General features: G+C 36.6%; 1 protein-coding gene across 2 annotated transcripts in view; it reads right to left on the reverse strand.

Moving 5' to 3' along the window:
* Positions 1 to 22032, reverse strand: part of LARGE1 (LARGE xylosyl- and glucuronyltransferase 1) — a 382380-nt gene that overhangs the window by 73884 nt on the left and 286464 nt on the right. For both annotated transcript variants that reach the window (XM_034403814.3, XM_087873824.1), the window contains exons 7-8: positions 18523 to 18627; positions 2561 to 2673 (exon numbers count right to left, since the gene is read on the reverse strand). In XM_034403814.3, the coding sequence (XP_034259705.2) occupies positions 2561 to 2673; positions 18523 to 18627 (218 nt within the window). The remainder of the gene's footprint in view (positions 1 to 2560; positions 2674 to 18522; positions 18628 to 22032) is intronic.

Here is a 22032-nt window from a genome sequence, read left to right on the forward strand (position 1 = left end):
TGAGTTTCTTCCTCAGATTTACTTCAGTCTCTGTACTGTGTAATCTCTTACTCAAGTCCCTTCTAACGGCATTCAGCTCTAAGTTACTTTAGAGTCCTAAATTTATGTCAAAAATCTATGGAATGAGGTAGGATTCAAGCACTGAAATAAAGAGATGTGAGCTGAGGAGAGTTGTGTTTTAAAATGGATGGCTATACAATTTTTTTTAAAATAAGTAAAATATCAATGCTAAGAAACATTATATGGAAAATAGCTCTCATGAACATGATATGGTCTCATTGTCATAGTGTTTTCTTGGGGAACATCAACATCACCAAACCAATTATGCTTTTACAACTAAACCATAATGTCAGATATTTAATCTGACATTAAAATATATATTAGAGGTATGTTGCCAAATTCAATAAAAACGGTGGAGATTTTAGTTATGATATTCTGACATCTGATACTTTGGAAGATATCAGCCATTTAGATATAATCTGTTCAAAAAAGAGTAAGGGAAAAATAAATTTGTTTTGGAAGTTGTAGCATAATCCCAGGTAGCATAATCTTTCCTCAATTTATAATCAGTTGTTTAATGACCACTCAACCTTCCATAAAGCACTTCTGGCCATCTTAAAACATCACTCCTGCCACTCCAGTAGTCACATCAATTGTTATCTGGATGCTTGCAATATGTCACACTTAGGATTGCTTGCCAAATGCTCTGCAATCAAGTGATTTTCATTTGCAATCTTCTTTGCCACTTCCCCAGAAAGTTAGTGGAGAAGCTGGCAGGGAAGTTTGTCAATTGTTACAGCTTGCCAAAAGATTTCTCCTCCACTCTATGCATGGACTGTGAGAGGAACTCTTGCTCTTGGTTACAGAAATGAAGTTCAAATCCCAGTTCATTTCTCCAACTCAGCATAGGAGTTCCCTTCCTAAAATATAATTTTAAAAAGACAAACTGAAAGCCAAATTAAATTTATACATATGAACTCTAGAGTAGTCATGGTGGCTTTCCATAGACTCTGAAGAAAGAAATGATTTTGGAATGGCAGCTGAACTGAGGAGTTTTGATTGGTTTTGTAGCAGAACATTAATTGGTTCACCTTTCTGAAAAATTGGGAGTAATAAGTCTTCTCTGACTCTCAGGTATGCTCTAAGGATAATATCCTTAATAATCTGAGGCACTCAGATGATATGGTAGAAAATGAAAAAGACAAAAGGTGATTGTTAAAGCAGGAGTCAGACAAAATAATAAAGAACGCTTTTCAAACTGACAATGGCAAAAATAATGTAGAAAAAAATGGTATTTTTTTAAAGCTCCTTCAAAGTCTGCAGCCTTCCATTTCTAAAAGGGAAGCTCCTGAAACTGAGTAAAAAATAAACTTTGAAAAAAAAAAAGCTACTGTAGATCAAGCCAAAGACTTCCCTAGTCTGTGCATCATGCTTTTCAATTAAAATTTGCTACAATTTTAACTGATTAATTCACAATTATTTTGTTCATAAGTTGTTTCAACAGCACAGTGACCAACAGAGAAAATAGCATATAAATATTTAAATAGTTAAATGATTCTTAAGATGTAAAATTCCTATTTTAAAAAGATTTCACCCTTGTCAATTCACAAATTGACAAAAGTGGGCTTCTTGAAAGCTACTTCCAATACTTCAACATAGTTTGCTTATATAATCTGTATCTGCACTCTGATTATTGTGGAAAAAATGGATTTGTTGTTCTCATACTGACAAGCATCATTATTAGGAAAATCCCTGTACAGGTATTGCTTGATTTATGACTACAATTAGGACCTGAATCTCCATCTCTCGGAGAATCACACCTGATTTTATGACCTTTTTGGCTTGGTTGTTAAGCGATCACACTGTTATTAAGTGAATCCAGCTTCCCCATTTGACTTTGCTTGTTGAAACTCGATTGGGAAGTTTGCAAATGGTGATCATGTGAGCTGCAACCACTCTAAATACCTGCCAGTTGATAAGCACCTGGATTTTGATCATGTGACTATGGGAATGTTGTGTTGATTGGAAATGTGAAGAACTGTCATAAATCACTTTTTTCAGCACTGTCGTAATTGTGAATGGTCAATAATAATAATAATAATAATAATAATAATAATAATAATAATAATAAACTTTATTGTCATTGTACTTGTATACACAGTATACCCATACAACAAAATTCACGTAACACCCAAAGACACACATAATAATCCCCAAACACACTCCCACCCACCACAATTTCCCACCCCTAAACCACCCAAACATCCACACAACAGACCAAATAATGCTGTCCAACAGCTCACTGATGGTGGCCCTTTAGTTCATTCTTGAGTGCAATTATAGCTCTGGGATAAAAACCTATTCAGAAAATGTATGGTCTGAGTTTTAATTGTTCTGTATCTTCTGCCAAAAGGCAACAGAACAGACAAATGGTTCTAAGTCAAGGACTACCTATAGTGAACCATCAACATTGGCTGGAAAAGTTTTGTAATGTAAATGGTAAGTCTTCTCTTTCCATTCCCTACTTTCAGGGTTAGTCCTGATGTCAGTACACACTCACCTGGTCAGCCAAAGAGGTGGAGAGCATGCTCATTAGCTCTCTTTCAGCTGTGAGTCTCCACATCTGCTCCCATTTCATCTTGCGCAATTTATCCAGAAGTAACAGAATAACCCCTGGAATCAATAAGCAATGCAAACAAAGAAAAAGGGGAGCTGCAGTGAAAACGGCAAAAAGCAAGGCCTTCCTGCTTCAGCATGGTTGTATCAGGATTAAAACAGAAGCTTGATTAACTGTAAAACTATGAACAGTTCCATCATGCTGAGGACAAAAGGGAGGGGGGAAGTTAGCATAAGAAACCTCACAAATTAGTAGCATTCTTTAATAAATAATTGGATGTCTTTCTGTAAATCTACCGGTCAAATAAAACACAATAGTTTTCAATTATATGTACATCTCAAGAGTTTTAAATGGCAGAAATATGTGCGTGCCAGAAAGCAAATTTGGTGTTTTCAGATGGAGAGTTCCAGGCAGTAGCAATCAAATGACATTGTAAAGGAAGTCAATCTTTTCCACTTAATTGATCTTTTCCTGGTTAAAAAAAGAAATAGAAAAATGCAGGCAGTTTGCAAATCAAAGGCTCATCTTAAAACACCCAGCATTTTCAGAAGGGGAAAAAAAAACATTTTAACTATTCCATCAACAACCAGTCCTTTATCTATTTTGGACAAAGCTTTTGAGAAAGATATATTTTTCATTTGTCCCTACACAAAGTTAATAAAGGGACCAATATAAATATCAGAGTAAGTTATATTGGATAAGGTGACTGTTTTAATGGCAATACAGAAATCTTTATGTAAATTAATTATATTGAATGCAGAATTCATTATCACAAGTACAACATTTGTTACAGTCGATTTCCTCTCCATCTGGACTACCTGTTCTACACATGGATGATTAATCATCAAAAGATTAGTAGATCAAAGGACTTTAATGCCTACTTGCACATGTCTTCACTAAAATTTTAAAGTTTCAGAAGACTGACATAATAGGATGTATTCGCCAATAATACTTCCAGGGGTGGGCTTCAAAAATTTTAGCAAGTGGTTTTCTGCCCAGTTGCTGGGTGGGCATGGCCATGGTGGGCATGGCCTAGTTGGCCTCCTGCACCACAGTGGGGGAAGGGGGCGTTTTTGCCCTCTCCAGGCTCTGGAGGCTTTTCTCGAGCCTTTGGAAGGATGAAAACGGCTTCCCCAGGCTCCGGAGGCCCTCTGGATGCCAGAAACATTTCTGGCCTTCCCAAACTTTCGGTAGGCTCATTTTTCACCCTCCCCAAGCCTCCGCGCATGCCCTGCACTTACCTGCATCCAAAACAGGCTGTGTGGGGACTCCTGGGAGGGGCGGTGTGGGCGGGGCCAGCCAGGACTGGGATTTGGGGGTTCTCCGAACTGCACAGAATCTTAGCCAGAGGTTCTCCCAAACCCCTGCGAACCCCCAGCGGCCCACCCTGAATACTTTCATGTTTATACTGGGTTTGCTGCTGATGCAAAAGAGCTAAACTCAGAGAGCATCAAGTACCTATCATTTCAACTCTCAGCCACAAATATTATTCTTTAATTTACCATACCAAAAGGCACTGGAACCCCAAAGCACCTTATCCTGAACCATCAGGTAAAAATATGGTAACATGATGCTTTGAGTAGTGAGTTTGGAGAGACTCCTTGGTGACCTCATGAATGCCCTCTGAATTTATTATGAAAATTAAATACCACATTGATTCACCAGGTTTCAAAAAAAAAAAAAATCGTAATATTTCAACTACCTATTTGTTTCTTTCCTGCTGCAAAAAAGGATTTGTGGCAGATGGGGGAGGGAGACATTCCTTTATAATATTCTGTGATGAAATCTTAACCAGCCTTTTCCGACATGGAACAATTGATTCTTTTTGCTGTTTTTAATGCTCTGAAAAGGAACTTTAATCCTGCTTGGAGTTTGCATAGATGGCTAGAATCAGAAAGACTATTTGTGCCCAAGAATATCACAAAGGAATTATCCCTGAGATTGAAGGTCAGGGTAAAGCAGAATCTTCTCTCTTCTATCACAAATTCAGATTAGGGATAATAAAATGTCCCTTCCTACCTGTGGATTACCTTGAGACGGCAAGGATTTAGTTAATCAGAATGTAATACATTCAAAAGGGTATAAAATGAACCTTCCTTCCCTTCTTCCCACTCTTTGGAAATAGTTTTTAATTTTTATCTATGAAACAAGAAAAATGATCTAATAACCACTTCTTTAATATAGCTGCCTTGGAGGCGTTTACTGTATCTCCACTCCATTTTCCCCATTCTTTCAAGCAAGCAGATAATCCTGTCCTGGCTAAAGAGATTAAAAGGTTATCAAACAAGGCATCTGACAGATGACCAAAAGGGATTTAAAAACAAAATATCTGAGAACAAACTACTAATAAATTGGATGGCACAAGAGTAGAAGCCTGCTCACAATAACACAGAGGTTTCATTCATTCTTAAATAAACATATAAATAGCTGTGCAATTTTCTGTTAACATAATCAAATCCAGGACTTTGAGGATCAAAAAAGAGCATTGCTATAAAGAACATAATCATCCATATTTTTTTTCAGCAGTTTGCAATGTTTCTTTCCAGAAAGAGATAGAGAGAGAGAAGAAGAAAAGTTCTCTAGTAGATATTAGCAAGATTAGGGAATGTATGCTGGGGTGGGGAAACAATTTAATTCTATTCATTTAATAGCAATAGCACTTAGACTTTGTGCTTTATAGCCCTCTCTAAGCGGGCTGTACAAATGTCAACATATTGCCCCCAACAATCTGGATCCTATTGGGTACATTGCTCAGGGTATCCCTGCATATACATATATACAAAAAAGTGGCTAAAAAAGAATGTTTCTTTTTTTCAGCACCAGAGGCTCAAAATGAATTAATTTCAAAGCTGACCACTAAATTGTATAACCATGGTATTCCGTGCAAGAGGTGTGAGTATAAGGCCTCATTTCTCTAGCACCATGCTACATTTTAAAATGATAAGCAGTAGAATACAGAGCAGAGCAGAAAGGGAGTTGTTCTCATCTGTTATGTTGGCAAAAAAAGACCCAGGAAGATGAAGGAGAAGAGAAATTAAAGGACTTTTCTCCCCTTAATCTGGTCCGAGTATGAAATCTTTTATATTTCAGAGACAGCACAGCAGTATAACCTCCCAAATGGGAGGAGATGGAAAAGTTTGAAAGGGAGATAGAAGTGGAGTTAGTGAATTAGCAGGATAACAAATAGCCATGAAGGCTTCTCTTATAAATAAAAGCAGTATTACCATGGCAAGCAGTCTTACTAAATTCATATTCAGCCAAAGAGACTTATAGTTATGGATGAAAACAGACACTTAAAAAAAAAAAAGTTTTTTACACCGTAGCTTTTACACTCCAAGTCCCTCTTGGGAAGCTGCCAAGAGTTTAGATATTCTTTTCATTAATAATAAATGAAACTTAACACGTTGAATCACCTGCACTTGATGGTCAAATCCAGTGCAATGCCTTATTGTTATATTTCAAATGCTTAAAGATGAAGGCTGCCATCACTATTGTAACAGTTTAAAATGCTTTCATTTATTTATCAGAGTTGTGCAGCAACCTGGATTCAAAAAGGAAAAAAGTGATTCGAAGTCTGTGGGGACAGGTGAAACACGTCAACAGGTCTTTGAAGAAGCTGGCCTTGTGTTGGTTGATTCCAGGGAAAGATGCATTTCATTGAATGAGATGCCAAAAGATATGATATTTATGATCTGTAGTGAGTAGTCAAGGCATTAATGATGCACTTAGGGCAAATCCAGCAGGAATCCCAGTTTCTGATGCAGCCATTGGTTAAAGCAAAGGTCTGCACTATATGAAGATACTCATATAGCAACATGGAATGTCCAAAGAGTGAGCCAAGGTAAATTGGACATTATCAAATGGAAGACCACCGGATTGAAAATCAACCTCCTTGGGATCAATGAGTTACACTGTATAGACAAAGCTATTTCGAATCAAATTCAGGTAAATACCATGCATGTAAGTAAAAGTTACATTTGGTTACATTTTTCACCAATACTTTTATTTTCCAGTTTTAAGCTACTAAAATTATTGTTTTTTTTATTTTCTACATTGTGTTTTTATTGCTTGTAAGCCACCTAGAGTTGCTGTGAGTGAGTAGGCGGCCATATAATTTTATAAACAAATAAACAAAAATACTATAAAGCTGATGATAAGTGAAGTATTGTTACACAAGCTTTCATAGAACCAATTACTGTAAATCTTCAATTTAATGGACTGCTGGTCGGAAGGGATATCCATTATACCCCATTAAATCCAAATAGGATTTTCCAGCATGCCTAAAATGGCAAATAGGATTTTTTTTTTTTGCATATATATAAAAATGGGAAATGCACAGAGATGTACAGTATACATAAAAGCTTTCTCCATTGCATCGAATATCTGTTGAATTAAGATCTGGTAAATCAAGCGTTTACTCGAAGTTATTTGAATAAAGTTTGATTTATTTTTACTTCATAGCTGAAGTATGAATTTAATACCTTTTAAGGAGCAGCAGCCCTTTGGAAAAGAAACATCCCATCTTTTCTCATCACAGAATAAGAATGGTCCCATTCATCATTCATCATCAGGCCAAACAAGTGAGTATTATAGCTATGTATACTAAGCATAGTACTGGCCAACAGGTTAATAAATTTTCATGTTGTGGTGCCTGAAATGGCAATGATAACACAGGCCTTATCACTCAAATGCTACTACAGGTAGCTCTGGAGTCTGGATTTATGACTGTAATGGAGTCTGGAATTCCCATTGTAAGTCTTGACGGTTGCAAGTTGAAGCACCTACATGATGGATCTCCTTTTATGACATTTTTGTGGTGGCCATTAAGTGAATGCTGTGGTCAATGAACAGGTTGATGCAGTCCTAGAGCCATTTTTTAATGTTTATCAACCACAGTACTAGAGCCATTTTTGCCTGAAAAAAAAAAGTCATAAAACAGTGCAACCAGCTATACAGATGAGAAGGTTGCCAAGCACCCAAAATACAGTCATATGATTGCAAAGGGTGGAGATGCCACCATCAGAACTCTAGAACCAGGTCCTAAGTATCTTTTGGCGGGGTATGTGGTAACTTTAAATGTTCACTAAGTAATAGATTGTTAAGCCAAGATTATTTGCAGTCCATGTCCATGATTTCCTTCTTGGATTTTTGGGAAATTGTAGGGCTGTGTTGCAGTTCAGATCAGTGGTGGGTTTTGAAATTTTTTACTACTGGTTCTGTGGGTGTGGCTTGGTGGGCATGGCTTGGTGGGTGTAGCAGAGGAAGTATACTGTAAAATCTCCATTCCCACCCCACTCCAGGAGAAGGATACTGTAAAATCTCCATTCCCTCCCCACTCCAGGGGAAGGATAATGTAATATCTCCATTCCCTCCTGATCAGCTGGGACTTGGGAGACAGAGAATAGATGAGGGCGGGGCCAGTCAGAACTTTTACTACTGGTTCTCTGAACTACTCAAAATTTCCACTACCGGTTCTCCAGAACTGGTCAGAACCTGCCTCTGGTTCAGATTCAGTATTCAAAAGGTGCTTTGGAGTGTGCATGGGAATGCAAGCTTAGCATCTGTCTGCCTAATCTTAAAATGCTTTGTATCTTTTCCTAGAACTGCATATTGAGACAGGTGCTAGGTTTGAATCCTGGATGCTCTGGAAGTACCTCATGCAGATCAAAACTGAACAGCTACACAGCATGAACAAACAGCACAAGGAAAACAACTCAGTATGTGGCAGCTGAAAAAAAAAAGACACAATCCTTTATGGAACATTAGGAAAGGAGCTGTAGATAAAATTGACAGTAATATGTATATTTTATAGAAAACTGGTGTATCACACAAGCAGGAGACTGAAGATGAAATGTCCCTTGTGGTGCTATTAAAAAAAATATATCCTTTTTTAGTTGTATTATAATGTTGCACATAAGCATGTAAGGCCAGAATATGCATCTTTGCCATCACAACACTTTTCATCATTTCACTGGAACTGCTGGTTGCTGTGAACACTCATCACCATAAAGGTTCTACTTAGAAGTAAAAGAGAAAAGGAAAGACCAGTAACTAGTAAAAAACTAGCAGAGAAGGACTGCATAAAATCACAGCTTCCTTTGGGTCTTTATTATCAGCTACTTTCTGTGGTATGGGTCATGGACTGGAAGATATCCGCTTTTGGATTTAGCACTACTAATTATTTAGTATTTTCTTTCACAAAGACAGAACAACAAGGAATGGTATGGGAAAAAAAGAAAAACCCTAAACAAATAAACAAATTCTGCATTCTGAATTTTGATACTTTGAATGTCTCTCTCCAAACGAGTTTCTTAGAAGATGTATCTGTGTGACTATGCATATGCATGTATGTATATGTATGTATATATATATATATATATATATGTATGTATGTATGTATGTATGTATGTATGTATGTAGGTCTTTGGTTATTCGGGTCTTCTCCCACGTAAAATTGGAAGTGTCTTGGCAATTTGCTCTTGGAAGCACGAAGCCGAGAACACCAGCCTGAAGATGACGAATGAGACTTCGTCAAAACGTCGCCAAGACACTTCCAATTTTACGTGGGAGAAGACCCAAATAACCAAAGACCTACATACAAACACCCGCGAAAACCTGAGAAAACAAATATATGTATATATGTGTATATGTGTATATATGTATATATGTGTATATATATATATATATATATATATATATATATATATATATATATATATATATTGTGTACCATGTTATATGTGTTTTTGTGTGTATGTATACACAGACATGCACATGTACACACATACAGACACAGTATGTATATGTACACACACACACACACAGAGTGTATATCCCAAAATGAAATTTTATCTGAATCATGAAACACTATTTACTCAGCAGTTCAGGAAACCATAAGAATAAAAATGGAGTAAGGATCTTCTAAAATGGGACAGAGCAGTTGCACTAACCCCCTGTGGGGATATAATATAAAACAATAAAAACAGGTCAGTGATGAAATCCAATTTTTTTTACTACCGGTTGTGTGGGCATGGCTTGGTGGGCATGGTGTGGCTTGGTGGGCAAGGCAGGGGAAGGATACTGCAAAATCTCCATTCCCACCCCACTCTGGGGCCAGCCAGAGGTTGTATTTGCCGGTTCTCTGAACTACTCAAAATTTCCGGTACTGGTTCTCCAAACTGCTCAAAATTTCCGCTACCGGTTCTCCAGAACCTGTCAGAACCTGCTGGATTTCACCCCTGGAACAGGTTTTTATTTTGTGCAGGCAATTATTTTATAAACTTAATTGTTTTTTCAAAAAAAAATTAATACTAGTCAAAGAGTGTAATGAAGGATCGTACTACCAGAATACTATTATCAGACTTTCCTAGGAGTTTCATAACCTAAACAGGAGTGCAAAAAGTCTTTTTCTGATGCCTTAACCAATCACATGTCTAAGAAAGGTTTCTTCTTCATGGGAAGATTTGTGAATGATTGCTTGTTTATCCCATGGCTTTGTCCTTCAGTTCTGACTATATATTCAATGCCTTAGAGCAATTGAAGAGAGCTGTTTCATATTGGCTTCAGCAATTACTCCGAGACATAATGTGGTTTGTTTAGTTTATTTTGAAGTAGTGCACTGCATGAACCCAGGTATTTTGATTTGTAAATCATGGCTTATGTTTTAGCATAAAGTGTCAACCAAATCATAACGGCTGTTCATCGGTGATAAAAACAAGCCACAGATTAGCACAATCTGTGCCTGATGTGTCAACTCAGCCAATCATTGTATTTTTAAAAAACTGTATGCCTTCCATTGTGAACCAACGGTACCAAGAGAGAATAGCTAGGGATCATTTTTTCAGATGATAACGGGAATAATTATGTTAAAAATAAAACATGTCAGGTGCCTAAAGCTAGTTACCTGCAGAGAAATGTTTGAACAATTAGCATGTTAATGAAAACAAATCTCAGCACAGCGTAGGAACTCAACAATGAATTCATTACCAAAAATGAATTAAAAATTTTCATCTTTGACTACCACAATCCCAGTTACTCTTACATATGTGTCATAAAGTTCACTGCTCCACAGTGGATTTAATTGACTTTATTAGAGTAGAGTCTTTTGAGTATTAAAAATCTATTAGTAAAAGCACCATGCAAGAATTCATCTAAATAAAGTATAGAAGCTTTAGGAATTAGTATTGGTTCAAATACTAGAAATAAAAAGTAGTTATCAATAGAAATTTCCTATCACTATGACACAGCCTCAGAAATAATTATTTCCATAACCATATTAAAGACTAAATAATTAGTATTTACCGGTAATTAGTATTTAAGCCTATAATAATACCCCCTATTCTGCATATATAGTATATGCCTGCTTTTAATTTGCCAATTCTTTTGCATACAGTAAAATAAAATATTTTGTTTTTATTATTGAAGTGTAATATCTAAATAATCTCAGAAAGATGAATCCTTGCAGATTTTAAAGCCAATGGCTTTGGCATCAGAAAAGGGAGTTTTGGCTACCATCAAAAATTGACTACTCATTACAGACCTTCTTCATTTTGAATCATATTTACTCTCATTTTTTAATTTCACACTTCTGCTTCTCATTAAAAATTCTACTTTCTCCCACACTTTAATTAAACTCCCAAAGCAAAACTACATTTTCTACCTGAAAAGTCCTTCAAAAGCATATAAAAAGAAGACAAAAACCACTGATTTTTTTTAAAAATGTGATTGAATGCTTGCATTTTTATCATTTCACAGTAGCACATCACTAGATGACAATTGAAATAAGGACATGTTCAATGAAAACTGAAAACTAAAGTGTCACATATGTTTTAATTCAGATTTTTACAATGAGGAAGAAGTACGTCTTGATTCCCTAAATTCTTGTTCTATTTCCCTTTCAATTTTATGGTTTTATAATTCCTGAATTAAATACTTATAAATTTTGTTTACAGCCCTAAGAGCTCACAGCAGGTGTGGGTTCTACTTACCTTTACTACTGGTTTGCAGCGGGGCCGTGCGCTCGCGGACCGGTTCTATAGAACCGATGTGAACTGGGGGGCAACCCACTACTAGCTCATAACATATTGTACTCCTATTTTCTTTCTCACCAATTAAGAAGGTTCTACTCAGGGGTAAAATGCTACCAGTTCAGACGAACCGGTGGCGATGGCGGCGGGTGGTTCGGAGAACTGGTAGCGATGACGGCGTGAAGCTCCGCCACCTGCCCGGTTGTAGTTACTTCCTGGTTTTAACCAGGAAGTAACCTACTTTTTACCCTCTGTGCATGCACAGAAGGGTTTGTGCATGTGCAGAGGGTCTACGCACGTATGTGCAGTTCCGAACAGGTGGGGAAGGTAAGTAGATTTCACCCCTGGTTCTACTGTCTGAAAGCAGAGTCATAATTGGTGAACTTCCATAATCAGTGAAAGTATATAGGCTAAATTCAATCCCTGACAACTCCAGTATTGAACTCTGTGGAAGAGAGGTGTGGCATTTCTGGTTTTGAAAGCTGACCCTATAAGGAATTTATTTATTTATTTATTTATTTATTAAATTTATATACCGCCCTATTCCTAAGGGACTCAGGGCGGTGAACAGCGAACGATAAAAATACATGTAATACAAATGTTAATAATAAAAAACCAATTAAAATATACTAAACATTCTGGTCCTAGATAATTCAAGACATCCCAGTTTAAAATAAAATCAAAAAGCAATATAAAGGGAAAGTTAGGCCAGGCCGGCCTGCTGAAACAGGAATGTTTTGAGGGCACGGCGGAAAGTGCGCAGATCCGGAATCTTCTGTATCTCTGGGGGGAGCTCGTTCCAGATGGTGGGTGCCCCCACAGAAAAGGCTCTCCCCCTGGGGGCCGCCAGTCGACATTGTTTGGCTGACGGCACCCTGAGAAGCCCCTCTCTATGGGAGCGTACTGGGCGGTGAGAGGCTATTGGTGGCAGAAGGCGGTCTCGTAAGTACCCCGGTCCTAAGCCATGGAGTGCTCTAAAGGTGGTAACTAAGACCTTGAAGCGCACCCGGAAGACCACAGGGAGCCAGTGCAGCTCGCGCAGGAGGGGAGCCACATGGGAGCGCCATGCTGCTCCCATAACTACCCGCGCGGCCGCATTCTGGACCAGCTGGAGCCTCCGGGTGCTCTTCAAGGGGAGCCCCATGTAGAGAGCATTACAGTAGTCCAGGCGTATTAATATATCATTATATATATTAATATATAATTAATATATCAGCAAAGCTATTTCCTAACTATATTGATTGGAAAGTAGCATGTCTACCTCAGAAGCTGAAGACAGCAACCAGTTAAGAAACAAACCCAATTTACATCTAAAAAGATCTAGCTTACTCTGTAGGACTTCTGTAATTAAGACATCATTAACCTGACATTAACTTCATGCTATAACAAGTAGTTGTGTTTCCTAAATGTTCAAGGAACAGTAAGACCAAACAATAGAATTCCCTATTGTTGTGACTTTTTCTCACAGAAACATACTTGGTTGATGTATTGATGTATTGCTGCCAACTAAATGCTTCAGGTTTCCTTGCAAAAAAAAAGAAAGAAAGAAAGAAAGAAATGCACCTGTATTCCTATAGGGAGGAAGGCAAGTCTTTATGCATACCTACAGAAAGAGAGAAAAATGGGTACTCTGGCCTGGAAACATCCCTAAGGCTATTCTGAGCCTTCACATAGCCAGAAGGAAGAAATCAAAAAGTGTTACATCTTTCCTGGAGGAACTTTTATAATATATTTAATGATTCAATTAAGCTGATCTCAATATGATTTCATATTCAGTTTTTTTGAAAATAAAGTGATGGTATCTTCATTACTGTTTTTCTGCCAAATCAGTGTTACGTTTGATTTTTTAAAAAGTGCTATATTTTATTAGGACTAATAATAGAGCTACTCCCTCCTTATTTTCTATTCTGGCACAATTTGTATCTCTGCCTTTTCACGGGGGTTCTGAGTTCCTCCTATTTTAATGCTATATTGTTTGACAGCTATTCTAATTCATGGAGCAGGTATCTGATAAGCCTTACCTTTCTTTTACCACCACCCTCTGTTCCCAGGAGATTTATTTCTTTGTTCTCTCCAAGAGCACTGAGTCAAACAATATATTTCAATTTTGAACAGTTTTCTTTATAGTGACATATGCTGACTCTGTCAATAATCCATTCTTTGCTATCTTGGAGAAGTTGAACTGTTGCATGGAATGACCTCTTGTTCCACGTTTCAGAAAAATGCTGTTGCATTTGCTGCTACCTCCTCTCCAATCTTCCTTTCACTCACTTGCCTTTTTAGCTCATCTCTATATCCTTTTTATTCTCTCTCAGCCATATAAACTGGGGAAAAAAAGGTTTTAATAGCTTTGTGGAACTGAAAAATGAGAGCTTGAGCTGACTAAAACATAGAAGAATAATGTATGAGTGTATTGTAAGCACGCAAGACTGTCAAGAGTAACTGTTCAGAGTAATGTCAGCTATTATACTTGAACTTAAGTTAAAGCAATATCTGAGCCTGTTAAATAAAATAGCTGTTTCTACAGGATCCTCCCCATAACTAACCACTTCTGCAGTGTAAGAGAGGAAGAGGAAATTGGGAAATGGAATATCTGCTTAGCAGGACTTTTCTTTTTAATATTTAAGTTATTTTTAGTAGTGGAGAATAGAAAACTGTAACACCAAGAGGCGTAAAAAGATAAAGTGTTTATATAGTAAAGAGAAAGAAATCTCAGATATCTCATGGTGATATAAACTAAACCTGACAAAAAATAAATAAAGCTAATCCTAGAATTAGTTCCTAGTACTTCAGATACCTTGGAGACTGATAAGACCTCTCAGATGCACTGTTTTAATTATTACATGTTTCAACTGTAAAATTACCAAGCAAGGCAAATGTAAGTTATATTCAAAACACAATCTCTTAAAATCTGTAAAATCAAATAATTCAAAGTATTGATTTCTTGTTTGGTGCAGGCATTCCAAGAAAATATCTTCCATAGTACTGCATTTTCAAATGTAGATACCGTAACTGCATTTTTCATGTGATTCAGGATCAAAATAGTATCTTTTATTGCACAGGATGTTATATTTATGCAGATCACCTGCCTGATGCAGAATGAATGAATCTATCTATCTGTCTGTCTGTCTGTCTGTCTGTCTGTCTGTGTCTGTCTGTCTGCCTGCCTGCCTGCCTGCCTGCCTGCCACCTACCTACCACATGCATGTGTGTGAAACAGGGAGAACCAGTCAATCTCAATCATTTCAATCATAAGCTTTTTCAATCATCCCCTTCTGGATGTAAGGATGATCTGTCTGCAACATCTGTCACCCCATTAATACCGCAGTTAATTCAGCTGATCTGGCTAGCTAGGCAGGTGTCTCCTTCCTCCCTCACCACTTCATTTGTGTTCTTCCATGAACTGTGTGCTCATGGAATGGACAACTAATTTAGGGAGGAGCGTATCAATCTTAAGCCAAGGGCTGTGAGCTGTGCTTACCTTCTAGACCCCACAAACGAACCTTTTCCTCCACCCATTTGCCTGTTCCTTTCCCAGTCTTGAGATATAACAATGCATCTCAATGGCTTTCTTTGATCAGCAGTGCTTGTTCCTACCTAACCAGTTACTTGCTTGTTTCTGTGGCAAAGAAAGATTTTTGTTGGTTAGACAAGCATGTGAACTAGCTTAGTAGCAAATGAGAGAGAATCAGTTTGTTTGGTATTTATTAATTCAGCATTTTTTAATCAAGTGATTTTTGACTACTCAATAGGGATGCAAAATAAATATGTATAATGTCTTACGATATAACAAGTGATACAGTGTTCTTGTAATAGGAGAAGAACAGCTGGGAATTATATATAATTATAATCTGCCATAATATGTCTTATTTTAAAATATTTTATATTATACTAAAGGCATTTTAAATGTTGTACGTTCCCTGCTGATGTGCAGCACTGTAGGCAGAAAACAAACTAACAATAAATATTTCTGGTACTCTTGTGCCTCAACAGTGCTAAGATGACTGGATTTACCTATTATTCATTGCCAAAATAGTATTTATTTTGTTTGTAGTTATATGTTGTAATATATATTGTGACAATACAGCTAATTATGGCCTGTGCAACAAATTGTTAATAACAAGGCTTAGAGCCAGGGACAAAATGTCCCAATTTTATTTAATTTTTTTTTATATTTAAGACAGGATAAATGACTACATAAAGGGGGGAAAAAAAGAGGATGAGAAAATACCTGGTGGGTGGAAAATAAAATATCAGTAAATAAACACTAAATATACTCTGATCTCTCTTCAGATCCTGTAAATCTTTCTCCTTTTGCAAGTTTAAATTTGGAAAATTTAGAATGTATATTATGGGCAAAACTGAATGAGGACACCACAATGTTTATTGCCTTTCCATCATAGCAATAGATGGGCTATTTGTTGCCTTCTAGGAGTCAAATACCAGGCAAAATTACCGTGAAATATAATAATACAATTCTTTCTCCACTCTGCATAACAATTGACTATGCTAAATGTCAGGGTTTCATAAAATGGATAGAGTTCTCTTTCATTTTCGTATGCCCTAGGAACCATTTCAATTAGTGTTTTGCATTTTTGGTTAAATGGTTGGTGCTCCTGAAAAATCAGACAGGACTGTTGATGACTGCATGTACATTTATGCCTGTCATATTGCTCTACTGTTGGCAATAATTTGTAGCTGTTCTAAGAACCACCCTATAATTTCTGTAATTCTGATATAAAACAAATAAATAGATTGTATCCACTCACTTAATCCACTCAATCTCTTCCCCTTCTATTCTTCTCTTAACTTTATCAAGCAATGCCGTTTTTTGTACACCATCTCCACTTGTTACACTCATTTAAAATATTGAATTTATATTTTATGATCACCTCAACAGAGAAGGCTGTCTTGGAGTAGGTCTTCTAGCAATCTGTAGTAACTGTCTCCAAAACCATAAAATGAAAGTATTTATAATCTTCTTACACCTTTACATCATAATATAAATAATGGCATTAATCTAATTGTTGTGTATTAGCTTTTTCACAATAGCAAATCTCTTTCACAGAATCTAAAGAAATTCCTTGGTGAACATTTCAATTGTCACAAAGAACTGGTTGTTGGTACAAAGTTATTTAACAGGAACATTTCCTTTAGAAATGGATCCTTCCCCAGCTGCTGTCTGTTTTATTTAAGATGCGAACAGAATATAAGTCACTATCTGGCCACCTAAAGTATGAGATGGAACTGATTTAGATGCCTATGGGTATGTTCTTTATCCACCTGGTATGTCTGCTCACATTTTGCACACAAATCAGTAGAGAAACCTGTCCCTCCCTATAAATCAAGTCACAGAAAGCATGCTTCTTTTTCCCAATGGGGGAAGGAAATTTGACAGCTTGGCATTAGATTTATTTGGACCATTATTATGATCTTATCACTATGCTGAAGATATACCATCTATATTTTGAGGCTTCTAAATTTTGTAGCAGATCAGGGATTTGAACCCAACTCTTCCTGTTTTAATATTAGTTTTGTCACTGAATTACAAACATAACTCTGGCTATAACAATTGATGTTTTATGTCTGTCTTATTGTGGTTAACAAGTATTGGCAAATAATCAAGCTAGAAAGGAAGATTAACTCCAGAGGCATGAAATATAGTACATCTGAGAAAATTCTACAACGATCTTTACAATATGAACTGACCACTAGACACCAAAAAGGCATTTCATATTCTAAATTATGAAGAGATGTTATAAAGAAGAAATTTTTTAGTGGATGTAGTATATCCCTTTTTTGACTACAGCTTATTTAGTTTTTTTTAATCAGTGATGTCATCAAAGTAAACAAACCCCATGTGTTGACATCATAAGTCAGGGCCCTAATCAGAAGTGACCTACATATCCCCCAGTCCTGTGATATGATGTGCATACCCACCACCCCAAATCTGATAGTTTGGTTTGAATATGCATAGAATTAGGTTCGGAGTTAAACTAATCATGCACCTAGGGTTGACTCTCACACTTTTCTTGTTGGGGTTAGTTTCAACCCATCATATTTGGTTGTGATTTCTGCATCACATTGAGCGAGGAGAGTTAGGTAGGGCATATCTAGGGAGAAGAGTTATGCACATCATATCTGGAGGGGCGGGGTTGCTATGCACTTTATTTCCACCATGACTTGGTGAAGTCATTTCCATGTGGTGTTTGATTTCTTTGATGACATTACTTATTTAACAAACAGCTAGGCTGCCATCAAAAAAGGGATTCCACTATTATTTGAATGCATTTCATTTGGAACACAATTCACATATTTAAAAGGTAACAATTAATGCTTAAATATAAAACAGTTATAAAACAGCAAGATGTTCGATCAACCTATAATCATTAGTTGTCCAGCAACTCATTTTATGGGATCAAATTTCAAGCAGCACTTTAATATTTATGGATGCAGGTTTTGATTATATGAGCTTAGAATGCTCTTATCACCTTTTTACTGAATGGCATTTCCCCCTCAGAAAATGACTGAATCCAAATCTAAACGTTTGAAGGGGATAGAGTGCAGAAGAGAAAAAAAAATCAGTGAAAACACATTGCTCCATATTAGTTTATACACTGAACAGATGTTTGTGCTGTAGCAAAAACAGAAAGAAAACAATATATTACTGTAATTTCTAGCTTGTCATAATTTGGCCTTGGTTGCAATCACACTCTTGACTTTTAGAAGGTGCTCATATGCTTCAGGAGTTGATTGACTCAACATTCATGGCAGATGATCTAGGAAGGAGCATCTTTTCTTTAAAATAATATATCTTTCACAATTTCAGATATCATAGTGGTCAGAAACAACTTTCTTTCAGGATGCTATTGAACATACCTGTATTGTAACCTCTTCCAAGAGCTGGCCAGGGACGGTGATTTTTCCAGAGGTTTCCTAGGTACCAGTCACTCTGGTTCTCTACCAAACCAAGAACCTGCTGGCCTAAAAATGCACAAATAAACAAATCAAATCAAGAGTCAAAAATCAACTTGTAGGGAGATAACCATAATATATAGACAAGTAGATGCAAAAAGAGAATTATGCATACATTTGGTATATGAAATGTAAATCTGTTTAATGTAATTACAATTTAGAATTGGCTTAGAAATATAATGAGTTATATATTCAACAAAATAAAATACAGAAAAAATGCAAGCCCCCACAACTATGTGATAGCAATAAATAAGATATTTATTGAAAACTATCCTGAGCATGTTTTTATGGAAGATATGAATATATAAAAATCTTTCAACCTTTTCCTCCCTTCTCCTCTAAGTTAATCTAATACCATCTAATGATTTGTTACCTATAACAAATTTTCTCATTCAAGAAAACTCTAAGTTTCTCCAAAATGGTTTAAAAAGTAGAGTTAATACTTTACTTTAAATTGAGATACTTAAAAATGTTAATCAGTTCTCTGTAGTACCCACACTAGCCTCCAACAACATTATGCCATAAAATGAATTTGTAATATTTTTCAAATAATGCAATTCTATTTATAAATATTCACAAAGCTTTCTACTACGGAAGAAAAAAGTTTACAGAATTAATTTATCTCACCTTTTAACTCTCTGTCTCAACATATAATCATATAATCTTATATAATCTTATATAATCAAGTTAAATTACAATTTTAAAAAATCAGATTCACAAGATATTATATTTAAAATGCAGCCAACTAAGCATGTACATATGTGTTACATTAATTTTTCCATGAAAACACCAAAACATTGTATAAGCCTGGATCATTGCAACCTATATTCCATGGCTTCCTCAAAATTGTAATTGATTAAATCTCACTTTTGTTATTCATCAATATGACAGTTTAGATCAGGGATGTCAAACTCAAGGCCCATGAGCCAGATCCAGCCCATGGAGTGCTTATATCTTGCCCGCGGGGCCACCCTGGAAGCAGCAAAGGATTGGCCTGCAGTGCCTCTGCCAGCGAAAACAGAGCTTGGGCGGGTCGCATGCGGCCCTCCCAAGCTCCATTTTCGCGGCAGAGGGTCACAGGAGCCATTGCAGCTGAAAATGGAGCTCAGGAGCCCGTTTTTGCTGGCAGTGCGTTCTCTGGCAGAGTGACATCGAGCTGACCACACCCACCCCGGTTCCCCGAGGTCAAACGCAATCTTGATGCAGCCCTCAATGAAATTGAGTTTGACACCCCTGCTTTAGATGTTTAGAAGTTTTAAACATTTGTCCCCAGTTTTTCCATTATTGTAGAAAGCAGAATCATATAGTTTCTTATTATAATTCCATATAGTCATATTAGATTATTTTGTTCCCTGAAAGAAGTACCCCTCTGATTTTTTTGTCTTAAACTCAGCATGGTAAATAATTGGCAATAGCAATGAGATGTCTGGACTTAATTTATTTCTATAAGCATCCAAGACTCTTAAAGAAGTGTTGGATTAATATTTTATCTTTAATTAAACCATTTCTTTTTCCCCTCTTTGGGTCAATGAGGTATGTTAAAAGAGAAAAGTTGATTTTACCATGTTTTGAACTAAGTCATTCTTCCTGAACTTCAAGGTTAAATAAATGGTAGCAACTGTGCTCAGAAAATGACTTGCAGTGCATTCTCTATCTCTATTGCTCAAGCTAAAAAGTGACTTAATTGGATATCACCAGGGACTTAATATTCAAGCCATATTGAACTGTTCTCAATATATGTTTGAAAAACTGTAGAGTTCTCACTGGAAAAAAAAAATGAATTGGTTCCAAACTTTGGAGGAAGGATTTTAATTTATCCCAATCAGTACTGTCTTTTATTTTTTCATCAGAATTTCATAACTTGTTTTAAATAGATTCTTTTAAGTAATAGGAAAAATCAATACACAAATATTTATCTTTTATTTTTCAGAAGTATATACTGACAATTGCTCTATTTAGCAATAGGTGTGCTTCATCTCATCTGATAAGGATAGATAGTCCCACGAACATACCTATGGACTCATCAAATTGAATTATGAGCCATCAAGTTGGTGTCAATGGTGTTGACATAGATAGATTTTCTCCTAATCGAGTCCTCCAGATCTTCCAATGCACCATTGTCACTGTAACTAAGCCCATCCACTAGTAGTCATCTTCTTTTTCATTCCATTTTTTCCCCAGCATTACAGCTTTTCTACAGAATGTGTTCAAAGTAGGATAATTTGAGCTTTACCATTTGTGTTTTGAGAACTGTGTGTTGATTTGGTTCCTCCAATTTTAAAATCATATTCATCTTCTCACAAATCAGTTTCTCTTCTTATATTTTCAGCATATAGCTCGAGTAAATAAGTACACAGCCTTGCCTGACTCCTCTGTTAACCTAGAGCTAGTCCATTTTGCCATGTTCTGTCTACATTGTAGCTTCATCACCTGTATATATGCTTTGCAGGAGGACAATAACATGTTCTGGAATTTCCATTTTTCTAATCACATTTCATAGCTTGAAGGATTTTCTATAATTAATGAAGCATATGCTGGCTTCTTTTTTTTTGGCATTATTTGACTTTTCTAATTATCTAGCAAGTGTCAACAATGTCGCATATTCCTCAGCCTTTTCTAAGGCCAACTTATCTGGCATCTCTTTTTCCATGTAGGCTTTAAACTGCATTGAATGACGTAAGTATTGTGATAACATTAAAATAGCTGAACAAAACATCATAGGTCAAGGACTAGCTGTATATATTTGTACACATGCTCTTCTTACCTTATCTGCAACATGTTTTTCCTTCAATCCTTACTTGAAAATCTTATGAAGGCAGGTTTTACACCTTCATGAAATAATCATATCTTCTACAACCTTATACCCTGAAGATATTTAGAAATTCAACTCTCATTTCTATCTTATATCAGATAGACAGAAATCAACAATAAATCAAAGCGACACTATTAATAAAAGTCACATGAAGGAGCCTTGGTGGCGCAGCAGACTAAAGCACTGTTAAGTAGCACCAGCTGCCTGCAATTACTGCAAGTCCAAATCTTATCAGGCTCAAGCTTGACTCAGCCTTCCGAGGTAGGTAAAATGAGGACCCGGTTTGTGGGGGCAATAAGCTGACTTTGTATAAAAAAGAACACCGCTTGGAGGGGGGGGGGCGAAAGCCCTACTAAGCAGGTATATACAAAAGTATGAAGGCTATTGCTTAATGCATTGTAAGCCGCCCTGAGTCTCTGGAAAAGGGCGGCATATAAATCGAACCAATCAATCAATCAAGCTGGCTTATGTGGGTGAATGACATCCATTGCCTGTCTAATTACCTATTCTCAAGCAACAGTAATCAGGGCTAAGTAATTTTTTTGGGATAGGTAGGCACAAATCAACAAATGGCTGTTGCAGCAAGACCAGTTATAAAATAC

Source organism: Pantherophis guttatus, chromosome 7, assembly GCF_059756535.1.
Source record: "Pantherophis guttatus breed Tessera chromosome 7, ASM5975653v1, whole genome shotgun sequence".
NCBI lineage: Eukaryota > Metazoa > Chordata > Lepidosauria > Squamata > Colubridae > Pantherophis > Pantherophis guttatus.